At 54.3% G+C, this 16,877-nt stretch overlaps 1 protein-coding gene across 3 annotated transcripts in view; it reads left to right on the top strand.

Moving 5' to 3' along the window:
- GTF3C1 (general transcription factor IIIC subunit 1) overlaps positions 1–16,877 on the top strand; it is a 79,329-nt gene that overhangs the window by 46,264 nt on the left and 16,188 nt on the right. For all 3 annotated transcript variants that reach the window (XM_052654450.1, XM_052654446.1, XM_052654453.1), the window contains exons 15-26: positions 1,468–1,698; positions 1,942–2,087; positions 3,587–3,684; positions 4,174–4,270; positions 4,376–4,553; positions 7,830–7,971; positions 8,358–8,493; positions 9,218–9,299; positions 9,429–9,617; positions 11,352–11,506; positions 13,230–13,372; positions 14,971–15,052. In XM_052654450.1, coding sequence (XP_052510410.1) covers positions 1,468–1,698; positions 1,942–2,087; positions 3,587–3,684; positions 4,174–4,270; positions 4,376–4,553; positions 7,830–7,971; positions 8,358–8,493; positions 9,218–9,299; positions 9,429–9,617; positions 11,352–11,506; positions 13,230–13,372; positions 14,971–15,052 — 1,679 coding nt within the window. The remainder of the gene's footprint in view (positions 1–1,467; positions 1,699–1,941; positions 2,088–3,586; positions 3,685–4,173; positions 4,271–4,375; positions 4,554–7,829; positions 7,972–8,357; positions 8,494–9,217; positions 9,300–9,428; positions 9,618–11,351; positions 11,507–13,229; positions 13,373–14,970; positions 15,053–16,877) is intronic.

Consider the following 16,877-nt stretch of genomic DNA (forward strand, 5'->3'; position numbering starts at 1 on the left):
ACCACTGAAAATCTCTGCCTCTCCCGACCCCTCAGCCTCTGGGAGTTACAGCCACTGATGAGTATGAGCGTTTATCCAGTTTTCCAGGATGCAGGTCTCCTACAGGGCTGCCTCCCGTCAGCAAGGATGAGAGGGTTGGATGTTGTCACCAACTCAGCGGACAGGAGTCTGAGCAAACTCCGAGAAATGGTGAAGGGCAGGGAAGCCTGGTGGGCTCCAGTCCATGGGGTCGCAAAGAGTGGGACACGACCGAGCGACTGAACAACAGCAACTCCCCTCACCCCTGCACCAAGCAGCTCTGACGTCAGCTTTGCTGGGCCGCGCACACAGCCAGGCCTTCGTAGTCAGAGCTTCAGTTGTGGTTGCTGGTCACAGCGTGCACGTTGGTGGAGGAGGGCAGCGGCGTCAGGGCACAGACCTCAGGCGGAGACGTCCTGGCGGGGCCCCCAGTGGCTGGGGATGGCGAGCAAGAGGGACCCCACTTGCTGAGCTCTCCAGACATGTGGGCTCGGCCTTTCCTCTCGAGGCTTCACAGTTAGAAAGTGCAGGTGGGGGAGGGGAACTCACACGAGGATGTGCACCTGAGCAGCGCACGCGCCTGGGGGCCGAGAGGCAGCCAAGGGCTCCTCACAGGGTCCAGGCCTGGTGCCGGAGGAAGGGCCCTTGGGCCCCTTGTCCTCCCCGCCACATCGTCCTTGCTCTCACCTGTCTCTTCTCTCTGGGGCAAGTCAGGGAGCACTTGGTGTCAAAGAAATAAGCTCTTTAGAAGAACCTGATTTTGGAGTGTTTGCAGTCCCCGTGAGCCTTGAGCCTGTCCTGGAGGCCCCCCTTCCCCGCTCCCCACAGTTCACCTCCTCGCTCCCCTCCTTCCTTGCTCTGCCCTGTCCCTTGGGTCTCCTGGCCCTTCCCCAGTATGCTGTGTGTGGGTGTGCGCTCAGTCATGTCCGACTCTGAGAACCCATGGACTGTAGCTCGCCAGGCTTCTCTGTCCATGGGATTTCCCAGACAAGAATACTGGAGTGGGTTGCCATTTCCTCCTCCAGGGGATTTGACCCAGGGATCGAACCTGAGTCCCTTGAGCCTCCAGCATTGGCAAGTGGGTTCTTTGCCAGCAGAGCCACCAGGAAAGAAAGCTAGGCACATTGCATTCAGTCTGGAGTGTGTGTGCCCAGGTGTCTGCATGGCCCACTCAACCAACTCCAGGCCGCCCCCTGAGGTCTCACCCCGGGACCGTCCAGGCCTCTACGGAAGTATCGCCCTCCTCTCCCTTCCTTGCTTTATTTTCTGCATCAGCTGTTTCCATCCAGCGTGCTGTCTTAGGTAGTTTGCTGTCGTCTGTCGGCTAGAAAGTAAGTCCCACGAGGATGGAAGCATTCGCTGTCTCCCTGGCCCTTGGGATCACTTTTGAATGAAGTGAACCGAAGGGAACCTGGGGTTTTCACGCACCACCCTCCTTTCTCACCCCAGTTCCTGGACTAGGGCGCTCTCTAGGATTTCTGCCCAAAATGCCTCGCCTGCGGGTGATCCACATGTTTCTGTGGTACCTGATCTACGGGCACCCTACCACGGTGGAGGAGCTGAGCTTCTCGGAAAGGAAGGCAGGAGTCCCGTCCTCCTCCAGGAGCGACCTGGAGGCCTCCTTCGATGCCGCACCCAAGGACACCTGGGAGGGCGAAGTGGAACTTGCCACAGAGACCGGTGAGATGCCCTGGGCCGGGATGTCACAGCAGGGTCCAGCGGGGAGTCATGGCAGCGCCTCATCCTTATGATCTGAACTGCCCCGGTCACTATACAGACATCACCCAGCCTTCCTGAGCCTCTGGGCCTCCTGCCCGACGGGGAGGGTTTTGCCCAAGTTTGTGGTGAGAGGGATCCAGGACCAGGGAGGAGAGAGCAGCACCGTGACCGGGAGTCTGGGGAGTGACCCCTGTCTTCTCCTAGTGTTCGTGGACGAAGCCTCGTGGAAGCGCTATGTCCCCCCCATCCCGGTCCACAAGGACTTCGGCTTCGGCTGGGCCCTGGTCAGCGACCTGCTTCTGTGCCTGCCCCTGTCCATCTTCACTCAGGTCGTGCAAGTCAGCTACAAGGTACGGCGACCCCCAGGCCGCTGCAGGGGCCAGCGCCGCAGCTCCATCCACACCGGGTACCTGCGCTCAGCTGTAGCTGGCTGGGTGACGGGTGGCTGGCCAGATAGACAGACAGATGGATTAAATAGGCAGGCAGGCAGAGTAGATTGTGGGGGTTGGATGAACGGTGGGTCAAGGGAAATATTTCAAAGGCTTGTTCCTTCTAGATCAGTCAATAGACAGACAGTTGTAGTAGAGCAATAAAATGTTTTTACAAATTCGGTAAATACAGAAAAAAGGAGAGAACGGAAGTTACCATAGAAATGCCATAACTGTATCAGTCAGAGACATCGCCGCTCGTGTTATCTGTGTGTTTTCGTCTAGTCTTTTTTTTCCTATGCCACGTTTGTATGTACGTGAATGTGTGTATATATTTGAGAGCTTCCTTTTTAAAAAAAACAGTGAATTGAAATCATACTGTGTTTATTCTTTTGTCATCTGTTCTTACCACTGAACAACATATTGTGTTTTCCACACCATTGTTTTAACTTGATATTAAGTAAATTCATAGTATTCCTTTTTTAAAAAATTTATTTTAATTGAAGGCTAATTACTTTACAGTATTGTACTGGTTTTGCCATACATTGGCATGAATCAGCCACGGGTGTACATGTGTCCCCTGTCCCAAAACCCCCTCCCACCTCCCTCCATAGTATTCCTTTTATGCACATACCCCAATTTATTTAACCAGTACTGTATTTTGGGGTGTTTAAGTTCCGGTTTCTTGGTGTTGTAAATGACATGATGATGAATGCCTTTTAGTAGCTGTATTTGTGGGTAGCTCCTAAAATTTTTTCTCTAAGGGTAAGGATAGAAGCAGAATCAATGGCTTTAAAGGCAATAAGCATCCTTTATCTTTTTTTTTTTTTTTTAATTATTTATTTGGCTGCTCGGGGTCTTAGTTGTGACACGTGGGATCTAGTTCCCTGACCAGGAATCGAACCTGGGCCCCTGCGTTGGGAGCACTGAGTCTGAGCCTGGGCCCCTGCGTTGGGAGCACTGAGTCTGGACCTGGGCCCCTGCGTTGGGAGCACTGAGTCTGGACCTGGGCCCCTGCGTTGGGAGCACTGAGTCTGGACCTGGGCCCTTGCGTTGGGAGCACTGAGTCTTAGCTACTGGGCCACCAGGGAAGTCCCATCTTTCTTCCTGTTAAATATAAATAATACATTCCCCTGTGCTCCCCCAGCATTGTTTTAGCACTTTGTATGCCTACCAGCAGTGAGTGAGGCCACATGTTCGGTCCCCAGCAGTGTGGCAGAAGGGTGGGAGGGGCGGGGTGTCAGGGCTGAGAGAGCGATGTGGGAGGTGGGGGGATGCGGAGGAGGGTCCATCTCCCCACGGGGCAGATGACCCAGCTCAGCGAGACCTCAGCCCAGAACATAGCGCGGAGTGTCCTTTCACGACTCTTGGAACTCGCCCTGGCCTCAAGGGTGAGCTGAGCCCTGAAAATCCCCTCTTAGGTGGACCACCTCGAGGAGTTTCTGAGCGATCCCCTGAAGAAGCACACGCTGATCCGCTTTCTTCCCAGGTCCATCCGGCAGCAGCTTCTGTACAAGAGGTAAGGTCCTTGCAGTCACTCGGGGCAGCTGAGGGTCCCGACAGGCCCCTCCAAATTAGGCTTCTGAGTAACGGTTGACCCAGGAAAGGAAAGGTTTCTGCTTTTTCCAGGTTGTAGAGACCCCAGGTTATTAATTTTGCCACTCTGTGTCCTTCTACGTAAAGCACAGTGGCAACTGCAGTGTGGGCTGGGACATTTTAGCCCTTGATTGCAAGGTTCTTTTAAAAGTAAAATCTGCTGATAAAGACTGTAGGTGATGAAGTGGGTTTTCCTTTTGTTATTTTTGATCTCAAGCCCCCCGTGTCGAAGCAGTGCCCCACTGCCCTGGGTGGTGATGGGCCAGGGGTCCTGGGTCTCAGCTCAGTGCAGGCCGGAAGCCCGCCTTCAAGGTCCCACAGGTAGAAGAGGGGAGAAGTAGCGAGTCCCATCCCTCACTCCCATCCGACCCCCTGATAATGACTGAACGCCTGCCACCCCCTCTACCTGCAGACGTTTCATTTTCTCTGTGGTGGAGAACCTTCAGAGGCTCTGCTTCATGGGGCTGCTCCAGTTCGGCCCCACGGAGAAGTTTCAGGATAAAGATCAGGTAAACGGCCTTCACCCCCAGTGGAAGGTGGCTGGTCCTGAGCATTTCCGACACTAACCCGACTCAGAGGTGGCCCCCCCTCGCCATCTGCTGTCTCCCTTGTAGGTCTTTGTCTACTTGAAGAAGAACGTGGGCATCGTGGACACCACCACCTGTGACCCCCATTACAACGTGGCCCGCAGCAGCCGGCCCTTCGAGAGGCGTTTGTACGTCCTGAACTCAATGCAGGACGTGGAGAACTACTGGTTTGATCTGCAGTGCGTCTGCCTCAACACCCCGTTAGGTACCAGCCGTCTTTACGGAACTCCTCCTTTCTGTGGAGTTAGAGCTGGAAAGAAACCACCTGCTGGTTTTCAGACTGTCCCCCAGAGGCCTGGAGTGTCCAGGAAGCTCCCTTAGAGAGGAATGTGGTGGACCTTACCTGGGAGGGCCCCACGCAGCTCCACCTCTGTCTTCATTCACTGGGCTCGTTGAGCAGGTGTTTACTGACCACTGTGTGTGTGCTTTCCCGTACACCCATCACACAGCAGCGAGACTTGTGGTCTCTTGGGGAAGACACACAGCACAGAGATCCAGAGTGCGTTAAGTGCTGGGGAGGAGACGCACCGGGTGTCGGATCGAGGGTATTTTCGTAGGCTGGTGAGGAAGCAGCCTTTCTGAGCAGGAGAGTTTGAGCTGAGTTCTAAAGGATGAGGCCGAGCCAGCACGACCAGAGCTGAGAAGCAGAATCGGCCAGTATATGTGGAGGGAGAGTGGCCACTGGCATGGAGAAGCAGAGACTCGGGGGCCTTGCAGGAGAACTTGCAAACTTCCAAACTTGCAGGAGACTTTGGCTTTATTCTCGGAGCAGCGAGACTCCATTGGTGGTTGTAAGTCAAGATCTCATGTCTTTCAACGCTGCCCTGGCCGCTGTGTGGACCATAGGCTGAGAGGCACCAGAGCAGGGGCAGGGAGGCCAGCTGGGGACTGTGACTCGGGTCTCTGGTGACAGTGAAGGACAGAGGACAGGTGGGGAGGTCTGGAGGAGGAACTGACCAGACTGCCCATTGCTTGCGTGACTTGGGCTTTGTGTTAGGCGTTGACTTGCATCGTCTTCTCTGTCTGGCACATCCTGACCTATGTTCACCTTGCAGATAGCCACCCCCTACTTCAAGCGTTCTCTCTCCGAGAAAGCTTTTCCAGCATCTTTGCTGTCATCTGATGTCATTCTGGGTATCCCTTGAGCACAGGAGATTTGGTATTCATCCCCAGCGTGTCTCAGAGTGCCTGATACACAGGCAACATCCTGAACATGTTTATAAGAATGAATGGAGGGTTTGTAGAAGGTGATAGAACTGCCAGTCTGGTGCTCTTTCCTCTAAGCCAGTTTTCCTCGGGTCCTGTCTTGCCACTTCTCCCAAGGAGAAGAAGGATGCTGCATTCCGTTCGCACCTGGGAGAGGACTTCTGTCTTCCTCCTGTCACAGCGCCTGAAGATCAAGGTCACGCTTTGATTTTTGCAAAGCAGGAGCCACACGTGTACTGTGTTGATGTGTGCTCAGTCGTGTCAGACTCTTTGCAACCCCACAGACTGTAGCCCGCCAGACTCCTCTGTCCAAGGATTTGACAGGCAGGAACACTGGAGTGGGTTGCCATTTCCTTCTCCAGGAGATCTTCCTGACTAAGGGATTGAACCTGCACCTCCTGCATTGGCAGGCGGATTCTTTTCTGCTGAGCCACCAGGAAAGCTTGTGATTTGGGTAGAACTGTTTAATGCTAAGAGGCTAACGAGCACTTGTATAGATCATTTAATGGGTCCAGACAAATGTTAGAAACAGTGTGTTTTGTAGACTCCTCTGGCAGCAGCAATGAGCTAGGCTTTTAGCATTGCAGATTTTAAAGTGCCCTAATTCCCCTGCATTTTATACTAGATAAAAATTTGCGAACCAGTATGTTATTTGCACCAGAGTCTTTCAGGCTTGACAGCGGGTGAATTTCCATCCCTTTTTGTGTCCTTGAGTTGAAATATGGGAGGCTTATTGAGTTTGATAATGAGACATTGACTGTCCCTTCAATCAACAAACATCTATGGGGGTCGGGGGGGTTCTGCCCCACAGACTGAGAGGAAGCATCAAATAATAAGGTGTTGGCATCCTACAGGGTGGGGCTCGCAGAGCGTGAGTGCACCGGCAGCTCTGGGGAAGCGCGTTGAAATGCGGGTTATTGGGCGCCGTCCGGGGACTTGGGCTCAGCAGTCCTGGGGGTGGCCTAAGTCTGCGTCTCCAACAGGCAGCTTGGTGGTGCCAGGCAAGACATTGCCTGAGGTCCTCTTAGATTCTCAGTCCATTCAGATGCACGACCCTGGGTGAGCTCTTTGGAGCCTCCTGAGCCTCAGTTTCTTCATTTCTAATCTGGGAACGCCGCCGCTGCCACCTTGTGGAGCTGAGGGGAGGCTTGAACCGGACGCTTCACATGAAGCTCTGGCTGAGAGATGCCTGGCATGTGGCATGGGCTCTGCCTGTTGCCCCTTGCCACCAGCCAGGCTGAAGTCTCCAGCTGACCATGTTGCAGGAGGCTCTGTGATAGTCTGCAGATTATCATAACCTTCCCTGGCCTCACTCAAGCAATTCTTTTAATTAATTAATTGGTTATTTATGGCTGCGCTGGATCTTCGTTGCTATGCCTGGGCTTTCTCTAGTTGCGGAGAGTGGACTTCTCATTGCAGTGGCTTCTTTGATTGCGGAGCACGGGCTGTAGAGCGCAGGCTCAGCAGTTGTGACACGCCGGCTTCATTGTCCTGCAGCACGTGGGATCTTCCTGGACCGGGGATCAAACCTAGGTCCCCTGCATTGGCAGGCGGATTCTGAACCACTAGACCACCAGGGAAGCCCCTCAAGCAAAGGTTTTAGTCATGTTTCACATTTCTTTGCAAGAAGTGCAGTTTGCTTAACTTCTCTCAGCAAATGCGTCTCTGCAGAGGGCACTCAGGAATCGTGGTGAACAGACAGCGAGCGTACCTCGGAGCTGTGTGGCCATGTTTGTTGTTGTTTAGCCACTCAGTTGTATCCCACACTTTGCAACCCCAGGGGCTGTAGCCCGCCAGGCTCCTCTGTCCGTGGGATTCTTCAGGCAAGGATACTTTACTGGGGTGGGTTACCATTTCCTCCTCCAGGGTATCTTCCCAACCCAGGGATCAAACTTGTGTTTCCTGCATTGGCAGGCAGATTCTTTACCACTGAGCCCCTGGGTAAGCCCAGGCCTGTGGCATGTGGCTCCTTGGGGCCTCCACCAGGAAGAAAGAAGGCCTGGGGTTTCTCTGGTTGCCTGCTCACCTTCCCACCTTTATAGAATCCAGGCTGTGTGCAGTCTCTTTTCTCAGTTTTACCCACCAGCCTTAACTCTTTCTTCTGCTCCCCCATGACATGAAGACATAAGACGTTTTGTGCAAAGAGGTCCACCAGTTTCAGCCCCTCTCCCCTGGTGGGGATCCTAGTCCCAGAAAGGGAATTCACTCCTCTTGCCACCTAGCGGCAGACCTTGGCAGAAAGGTGTCGTCAGCGGGGCTCGTGTCTCTCTCCTAGGCGTGGTGCGCTGCCCACGTGCCCGGAAGAGCAGCGGCCCAGACCAGGGCAGCGATGAGGAGGGCAGAATGCAGAAGGAGCAGGAGAATGCCATGGACAAGTACACGCTGGAGCGCAAGTGTGCCATGATGGAGTACACCACGTGCGTCCCACCTGTCCCCGAGTGCAGAGCCGCGGGGGGGCTCGCCCTGCAGGCTGTGGGCCCCCCCACCCCAGTCAGGCTCCCTGTCGGGCCTGGAGGCCTGAGTCCCTGCTGTGGGGCTGTGAGTGGGTGGCCGTGGCTCACTCTGGCCCCCGCCATGAGGCAGCTAGCCCCCCTACATTGTCAAAAACTAAAAAGAACCAGTTGCTAAAGTTCAAAAACTGGGATTTTTACATAAAAATCTGGATTTTTGACAAGTTCTTTACTGCTACCTGTCAGGTGTCTCTGTGGGAAGGTAGCAGTTGCAGTACATGCCCGTACCCACTCCACAGGCTCTCTCCCAGTTCCCAAGGAGGCTCGGTGTCTGTTTATTTCCCGACTCCCAGGGGCAGCCGTGAGGTCGTGGATGAAGGCGTCATCCCCGGAGACGGCCTGGGAGCCGCGGGGCTCGACTCCAGCTTCTACGCACACTTGAAGCGCAATTGGATCTGGACCAGCTACATCATGGACAAGGCCAAAAAGGTGGGCGTCCGTCCTAGGACCATCACACCCCCTCCCCGGCCATCGCTACTCACCTGCCTCTGCCTTCCCTGGCTCACAGATTTTGTTTTTAAGATTTCCTTCCTCTGTTCCCGTTTTTGGCGGCTCTGGGTCTTGGTTGCTGTGTGCGGGCTTTCTCCAGTTGTGGGAGAGGGGGCTGATCTTCGTTGCAGCGCTCAGGCTTCTCGTTACGGTGGCTCCTCTCCGTTGTGGAGCACAGGCTCCAGGGCACTCGGGCTTCTGTAGTTGGGGCACACAGGCTTAGCTGACCCGCGGCATGTGGGATCTTCCAGACCATCGAACCCGTGTCCGCTGCATTGGCCGGTGGACTGTTAGCCACTAAACCACCAGGAAAGTCCCAGCTCACAGCTTTTGAATTGGCCAAACCAAAATTGACCAGAGACACAAGTAATTGCATCCGTAAGTACTGAAGGTACAGTGGGACTTTGTAAATATCCACCTGACTTTCTTTTTTCTTTCCCCCCATGGATGCTAATTTATTCTTCAATGAGTACAAGTATTCCTTTTAGAAAGAAAGAAAGGGAAGTCTAAGAGGTCACACAAGATGGGGGGGTGTGTTCCATGGGAAGGTGGCGGTCCCTGCGCCGCCTCTTCATCAGGGACTCAACACTCCCCACTGGCTGCGCTGGGTTCCTGGGGGCCCAGTGAAGCTCACACTTCATCCAGTGCCATCCTTGTCTTTCAGGAGACCACCACATCGGAGAACGGGCTCACGATGAGGCTGCAGACGTTTCTGTCTAAGCGCCCGATGCCTCTTGGGGCTGGAGGTACGTGGGCCAGGACCTCGGCAGAAACGGACACGGGGCCGGCTTGGGCCGGTGGGACCCCTGCGCCGCGCCTTGTTCCAGCCTTTATGGGGGCCTTCTGCAATGCCAGGCTCCTTTGCTTGTTTCCAGGCAATGGCAGGTTGACAGTCTGGGGAGATGCTCGAGCCGGATCGGGGCTCTGTGCCGACAGAGACGAGCACGTCGAGGTTGAGCGAGAGCCCACGCTGGAGCGGAACCAGAAAGTGAAGGGTGGGAAAAGCCAGAAGCGCAAACGGCTGAAGAAGGACCCAGGGAAGAAGATCAAGAGGAAGAAGAAAGGTTTGGTGATGATCATTGGTGTTTGTGAGGCTCACCTTTGCCCAGTCCAGCCGGGGACGGGCAGCAGCCTCCCCGTAGCCCGGCATGAGTGCTGCCCTCAGACTCCGGTTCACCCTCTCCGCTTGCAGCGATAACTGTGTGTGGTTGTGTTTTGTTTTCCAAGCCCAGCCTGTTGGCCGAGAGGGCCTTGAACTTTCTATACATCTCCCCCTGCTTTCTCCATCACAGTAGTATATAGAGCCATTTCAGTTAGTGATTGCCTCTGTTCACATTTTTAATTTCATCTCAACTGGGGAAAAAAAAACCTTGGCAAAAATCCTTAGCCAAGTCCTCATCACAGCCAGTTCAAATCCTGTTATTCTCTTGGTTCACCTTTTAACATCGGCATTTGTGCTCAGGGCAAAGTTTCAAGTTGTGTTTGTAAATCAGAGGGAGCATGGGAGTCACTTAAGCCTGCAGGATCTCTCTGGATCTCGTGAACCCCTTGTGCACAGCGCCTGTTCGATTCCCGTTTTGAATTCTTCATTCGGGCATCACTTATAGTGAAGGAGGGCAGCGAGGAGACCAGTGTCCAGGTTTTCAGCCACTTTTATGTCATTTCAGTGGACTGTGCATTTTAACAACGATCTGATAGCTTTAGCTGTTTCAGCTGAGAGCAGAATGCTTTAACACGAACCCATTTTTAGTGATTTACTCGGCTGGTGCTCATAACAAATAGCCTCGCATCAGCTGAAATGGCCCCCTCCGTTCAGCCTGTCCAGATATGTGTAAGATCAAATTGGCTTGAAAAGACCTGAATTCACTGCAAAGCAAAATCCGATGGTGGTGTTGCTTTGAATGCAAATGATCTTGCCCACTTTTCTCCTGCTCTCATTTGAAATATGCTCACTAAGCAAACAGTCTTTTAGAATTGGCGGTAGCATATGGCATCTGCCTTTGGAACTCCTGCCAGTGTTTCCCAGCAGGGAGGAGAGCGGAGGGTGGAGCCTGGGGAAACCCAGTGGTTTTAGAGCTCAGGGTTCCCATCCTAACTGCCGCTTCCTAGGATTTTTGACTTCAGGCAAGGTGCTGGGTCTCTGTGCATTTCAGATTCCTCACCTGCCAAATGGGGATAATAGTTGTATCCTTCTCCTACCGTGGTTGTCAAGTATTATTTTAATTGTAAGTGAATATATGTAAAAAGCTTAAGCCAGTGTTTGGCACCCAGTAAATATTCCATAATGTTTGTGGTTGATATTACTTAGATGATCGCTCCTTTGCACCAGGCGCTGCGCTGGGTGTGTTTTAGTGGTCTGGGTCAGTTCTGAAGTTATTTAGCCCAGTGTGTACACAGCATCTCTCAGGTCTCAGAGCAGGGAATGGTGGGGTCCCACTTACCTGGAGAGCACGCCCCGAGCAGGTTCCTTCAGAGGGCTTCTGAAGGAGGCGAGGCACCTTCAGAGGGCTTATTGCCTCCGAGGGAAAGATTGGAGATGGGCAGATAACCGGCTGCATCAGGCTGCCCAGGCTGTCACCATGAAATCTGACCAAAGAGAAATGATGAAAGGGGTTAAAAAAAAATCTGTCCCATTGGGCTGAGTCTTTTGTGGCTAATTGACATGACTCCCCACTTGATGAGATGCTGATAACTGACACCTTGATCCAGGCCCACCCACTGGGTAGGGACCCTTCCGCTCTCTGGAGTAACAGCTCTCAAACAGTTGTTCAAAGCCCCCTCTGCTATCCCCACCTTAGAAGAGCTCCCGGAAGACAAGAACAAAAGGCGTTACCATGACGAGGCGGACCAGAGCGCCCTGCAGAGGATGACGCGGCTGCGGGTCACCTGGTCGCTGCAGGAGGACGGGCTGCTCATGCTCTGCCGGATCGCCAGCAACGTCCTCAACACCAAGGTGCGCCCCCCTATCCCACTCGCCTCTCCACCCCACCCCAGCTTCCAGCCCGCTGACTGTGAGTCTCCCTCGTCTGGGAGGCTCTTGCTCTTCTGACCCACACAGGGAGGAGCGTGGCCCTGGGACCACTCATCCCATCTACTCCACTCGGCCCGTGGGAGAAGCGTCTCCCAGAATCTTCCCAGTGAACCCCACGCTCACCTTTGCACCTCTCTTTCCAGCCTTCAGCTCACACATCTGTGTCTTTGCCTGGCTGCACACCACACAGCTCGGGCTTCCCTGGTGGCTCAGATGATACACAACCCGCCTGCCAGTGCAGGAGACACGGGTTTGATCTCTGGGTTGGGAAGATCCCCTGGAGAAGGAAATGGCAACCCACTCCAGTATTCTTGGCTAGGAAATCCCATGGTCGGAGTAGCCTGGTGGGCTACAGTCCGTGAGGTCGCAGAGTCAGACGTGACTCAGTAAACGGCAACAGCAAACAATGGCACACAGCTGAGAGCTGCACTCGCTGTCTCTTCTCGGGATTCTGTCCCTTCCCTGCTCCCCGCCTCCCATCCTCAGCTGCCTGGAATAGTCCTGTTTATCTTTCATTTACTGCTTATCGTCTCTGGAAAGGCACCATTGAGCCTGTGGAAAGGAAGTGGTTACTGCTGTCTCGCTCTGCCCCTTTCGTGTCACGCTGCTCCTCCGGCTTCTGGCCCCTCTTTGCCCACTGGAGTGGCTGCTTCTAGAGGCAGAGAGGCTTCTTACTCATTTGTGTAGCTATGGCCCCAGGTTCATGCCTGGGTTCATGCCCCACCTTCCAGCCACACCAAGGCCAGTGTCCCATCAGGCTGGTCCATAGAAGCCCCCAGGAGTGTGGGCTCCACCAGCCGCCCGTCCGGGACCCCTGCAGGTAGTAACACCACCAGGCAGAACGGGTGAGGCAGCTTCATAGCAGAGTCAGTATTTCCTGTCTTTCTGCGTACCAGCCAAAGAAACCCACCCAGAGGCCGTGTGTCCCGGTTGCTCTCTGCCTTTAATTTAAGCTCAGTAAACCCCTTTGCTTGATCATTTTCCAAGGTTTTCTTACCCCTTGACGCGTTCCTAAATTCCATCGCGGCCCGTTCTGCTGGGAGGAACCTGATGGCGTGTTGCTGTCCCTCATGCCTGGCCCTTGTCTCATCACGGTGATGATGGGAGAGGCCTGCACGGGCCCTCCACTCACTCACTTCAGCTCACACCAGACTTCCCAGCCCCCTCATGCTCAGGCACTAAGAAAAAACCTTGTCATCACACCCTTTCTTCGCCTGGCTCTGCCTTCCTGCGTGTGTTCCAAGAGGGGTCCTGAGCCCGGGACTCGATGCGTTCTGTTTCCATCAGTGTGACTGCAGGTGCCACACACAGCGTTTCTGAGCACAGCCCTCCACAACCATGTCACAGACCTCCTGACTTCCCCTAACATTGCCTTCCAGTCAGTACTGCCCAGCACCCTCCAGGCACCTCCGTTAGTCTCCAAGAGACACTTCCCACTGGATGTTGAGGGTTTGTCTTACTCCTCTCTTCCCAGCCCCCACTCAGGGCCAGGCCTGTGGTCAGTACCCAGTAGCTGTGGCCGAGTTTTGTGTGTCCGCTGAGCGAAGAGGCTGCACGGGCCGACTCCCCTCCCTCACACTAGTAGTGACCCGTGCCGTGGGCTCCAGGGCCACTGACCTCCCGTCTCGGCTTGTGTCTGATCCAGGTGAAGGGCCCGTTCGTCCCCTGGCAGGTCGTGCGGGACATCCTGCACTCGACCTTGGAAGAGTCTCTGGATAAAACCTCCCTGTCGGTCGGACGAAGAGCTCGCTACATAATCAAAAACCCACAAGCCTATCTGAACTACAAGTAAGCCGCTTTTGAACTTCCGGAACTCCCCGTCCAGGGTGTCCCCAGGCTTGTTCTTTCCTCTGTTTTCATCCCATCTGCTTAGAAGTCGGCTGTAGAATCCAGGTAGATAAGAGTCTGAGTCTTCCAGGAGCACATCAGATGTGTTTTGGAGGCTGTTAGTGAGGTGGTCCTTGATCCGGGGGGCCAGGTGTGATTCCGGGCACTCGCATGCATCAGGTGTTGTTTAGACTTCAGGATGCCTTGTGAAGCTAGAGCTGTTCTCCAGAGTTGCAGCCAGCAGGACGGTGGGGCCAGGAGGGGACCCGAGCTGGGTTGGAAGAAACCGCTTCTACCAGCTGATGCCTATGCTGTGGGTCAGTGAGAGAGCTTGGCTCCAGGTTGATCCCAAGCCCTGGGCTGCGTGCAGTCAGCCAGCCTAGAGGGGAGGCACCCAGCCCTGATCATGGAGGAAATTCAGCTCTTCTGAGCTTCTGGGTCTCAGCACTGCTGACACATGGGGCCGGATCATTTGTGTGGGGCATCCTATGCTCTGTGGGATGTTTAACAGCATCCGTGTCTCCACCCACTAGGCACCAGTAGCAACCCCCCTTCCCCAGCTGTGACAATGAAAAGCCTGACGAGAACTACAAGGTTAGGCACACCAGGGGGCCTTCCTGTGTGAAGCCACTTGCCCAGCACGTGGAATGCTCTTAAAATGTTCTGTCAGAAAGGGCTATGATCCCCTGGTCCAAAGTCCTCTTTTTTTTTTTCACAAAGTAGAAACAGGCCCATAGAGAGGATGGGCAGCTTGCTGGGTAACAGAGAGCTGCAGTGAGTGAGGTCTGGGGCTTGGGCTTTCTGCACCTGCCTGACGTTCTTCCTCTTGTCCTGCAGCAGCCAGGGCGGGGGGATGAGAGGGCTTGCAGGGCTTGGAGGCCTGAGTCTCCATCCTCACTGCAGTTCAGAGCCGTGGGGCCTGGGACGAGACACTTATCTCCTCAGAGGCTGTTTCCCCACCTGTGAGCAGGGCCATAGTAATAGTAACCACACCTGTTCCACCTGACCCTTGGCCTCTGTGTGACCTCGGGGGCAGGGGATCCCTGCAGCTCGCCAAGCCATGAAATGGAATGATAGCCTCTACCTTGCAAGCTCCTTATGAGGGTCAGAAGTGCCCAGCTCCCAGGAGCTCAGCAAACACTGGTTGTCTTTCCCTCTGTTTCCTGGTGGGCAGGTCAGGCTGTCCTGTCACCATGGAGATATGAAGATGGGTGTGGTGGACAAAAGGTGATGGAGGAACCCGGAGCTCTTAATACCAACCCCTGGGGCCTGTTTTTAAGTTTATGATACACTTCTACGTAGATCTTTCCCAGAGTCCTGGCCAAACCCCTGTGAGGGGCAGGAGGGTGGGAGCTTGGAGAAGCTGAGGTGTGAAGTGTAAGCAGTAACAGGCTGACCCAAAATCCTTCATTTTTGAAAGCTGTGTGATCGCCCAGCAGGCACACAAGCTGGCCACACTCCATGATTAGCTGACACCAGCAGCGTTAGAAATCTTCGGTGGTTCTGTACGTGGGCATGGTTGCAGTGCCCAGACTTCCCTGTGGTCCTTTTGCCTACAGGGTCTGCCTCGCCGAGGTGTACCAGGATAAGGCACTTGTCGGGGAGTTCCTGAGTCGGAAAGGTGACTACGGAAACCCTAAGGTGGGTGCCGTGCGGCAGCTGGGGCAGCCTGCCCTGAGGCAGGGGTTTCTAGGTTTCCAGACCCAGAGGTCTGGGTTCCATGGTGCCTCTGCTGGCCTTGCAGACCTGGGCTTTTCCCGTGCTCATCTGGGAAATTGACTTGTCAGGTTTTTGGCTGTGAACCTGTCTTGATCTGGCTCCAGCATCAGTTTTTTAAAGACGATTAGAATTTGGCTTGCCTCTTGGCAATGCTGCTGTGCCTTGGGTCTATTTTGTTAAGAAAGTAGGGCAGCTCTTCAGAAATTACAAACAGCTACACTTCCGGAACAGAGAAGGCAATGGCAACCCACTCCAGTACTCTTGCCTGGAAAATCCCATGGACGGAGGAGCCTGGTAGGCTGCAGTCCATGGGGTTGCTAAGAATCGGACACGACTGAGCAACTTCACTTTCACCTTCATGCATTGGAGAAGGAAATGGCAACACACTCCAGTGTTCTTGCCTGGAGAATCCCAGGGCCAGGGGAACCTGGTGGGCTGCTGTCTGTGGGGTCGCACAGAGTAGGACACGACTGAAGTGACTTAGCAGCAGCAGCAACAGACTTCCAGAAAGCTCACAGATAGGCGATGAGTTTTCTTTCTGAGTTTTCTGTGGGTAGGGCTGGGCAGGGACTGACCAGGAAGGAAGCTGTGTTTCCAGACCCAGACTCCCCTGCCACGTGGCTCACAGTCTGCTTACCCCCAATTTGTTGAGCCGTCACTGGACTCTGCTGTGTGTGTGTCCAGCCTTGGCGCCAGCTGAGGCCAGTGAGTCAGGCAGAGAAGTAAGTGGACACCGCAGAACAGTGCAGCCACCCCACCAGAGAGCACGGGCTGCTGAGGTCACAGGGGGAGAGTTAGGAGTGCTTCTGATGCAACCTAGATAGCATATTAGAAAGCAGAGACATTACTTTGTCAACAAAGTTCCATCTAGTCAAGGCTATGGTTTTTCCAGTGGTCATGTATGGATGTGAGAGTTGGACTGTGAAGAAAGCTGAGCACAGAAGAATTGATGCTTTTGAACTGTGGTGTTGGAGAAGACTCTTGAGAGTCCCTTGGACTGCAAGGAGATCCAACCAGTCCATCCTAAAGGAGATCAGTCCTGGGTGTTCATTGGAAGGACTGATGTTGAAGCTGAAACTCCAGTACTTTGGCCACCTGATGCGAAGAGCTGACTCATTTGCAAAGACCCTGATGCTGGGAAGGATTGAGGGTGGGAGGAGAAGGGGATGACAGAGGATGGGATGGTTGCGTGGCATCTCTGACTCAACGGACATGAGTCTGGGTAAACTCCGGGAGTCGGTGATGGACACGGAGGCCTGGTGTGCTGTGGTTCATGGGGTCGCAAAGGGTTGGACACGACTGAGCGGCTGAACTGAACTGAATTGCCTGATGCTAATGACCAAAGAAAAGCTAACACTGGGCTAAGCAGCCCGGAAGCAGGCTGTCCACATGGGTGCAGCAGAGCAGAAACATCTTCAGGGTCCCAGGTTCATTCTGTCGCTCACTCCCCATCCCCGGGGGTCAGCTTTCCATCTTCACACTGGTCACCTCATGGCTGCCAGGTAGCTGTTGAAGCTGACATCTCACAACAGAGTCCCAAGGCAGGAAGAAGTGGGGAGAGGGCCCTTGTGTCAAGGGAGGAGGGGACAGCCGTCTCCAGAAGATCCGTCCTGACTCACCCCTGAGGCTGGGCAGGCTGCCTGCCCACTCCACGTAGGGGCTGGCTCCACCACACAGGAAGAATGGGATGAAGGAAGTAGGTGACCGTCTGTTATCACACGGGGCCTTTTGGGTGTGTCACCCCTGA

This window comes from Budorcas taxicolor, chromosome 2 (genome assembly GCF_023091745.1).
Source record: "Budorcas taxicolor isolate Tak-1 chromosome 2, Takin1.1, whole genome shotgun sequence".
Lineage (NCBI taxonomy): Eukaryota > Metazoa > Chordata > Mammalia > Artiodactyla > Bovidae > Budorcas > Budorcas taxicolor.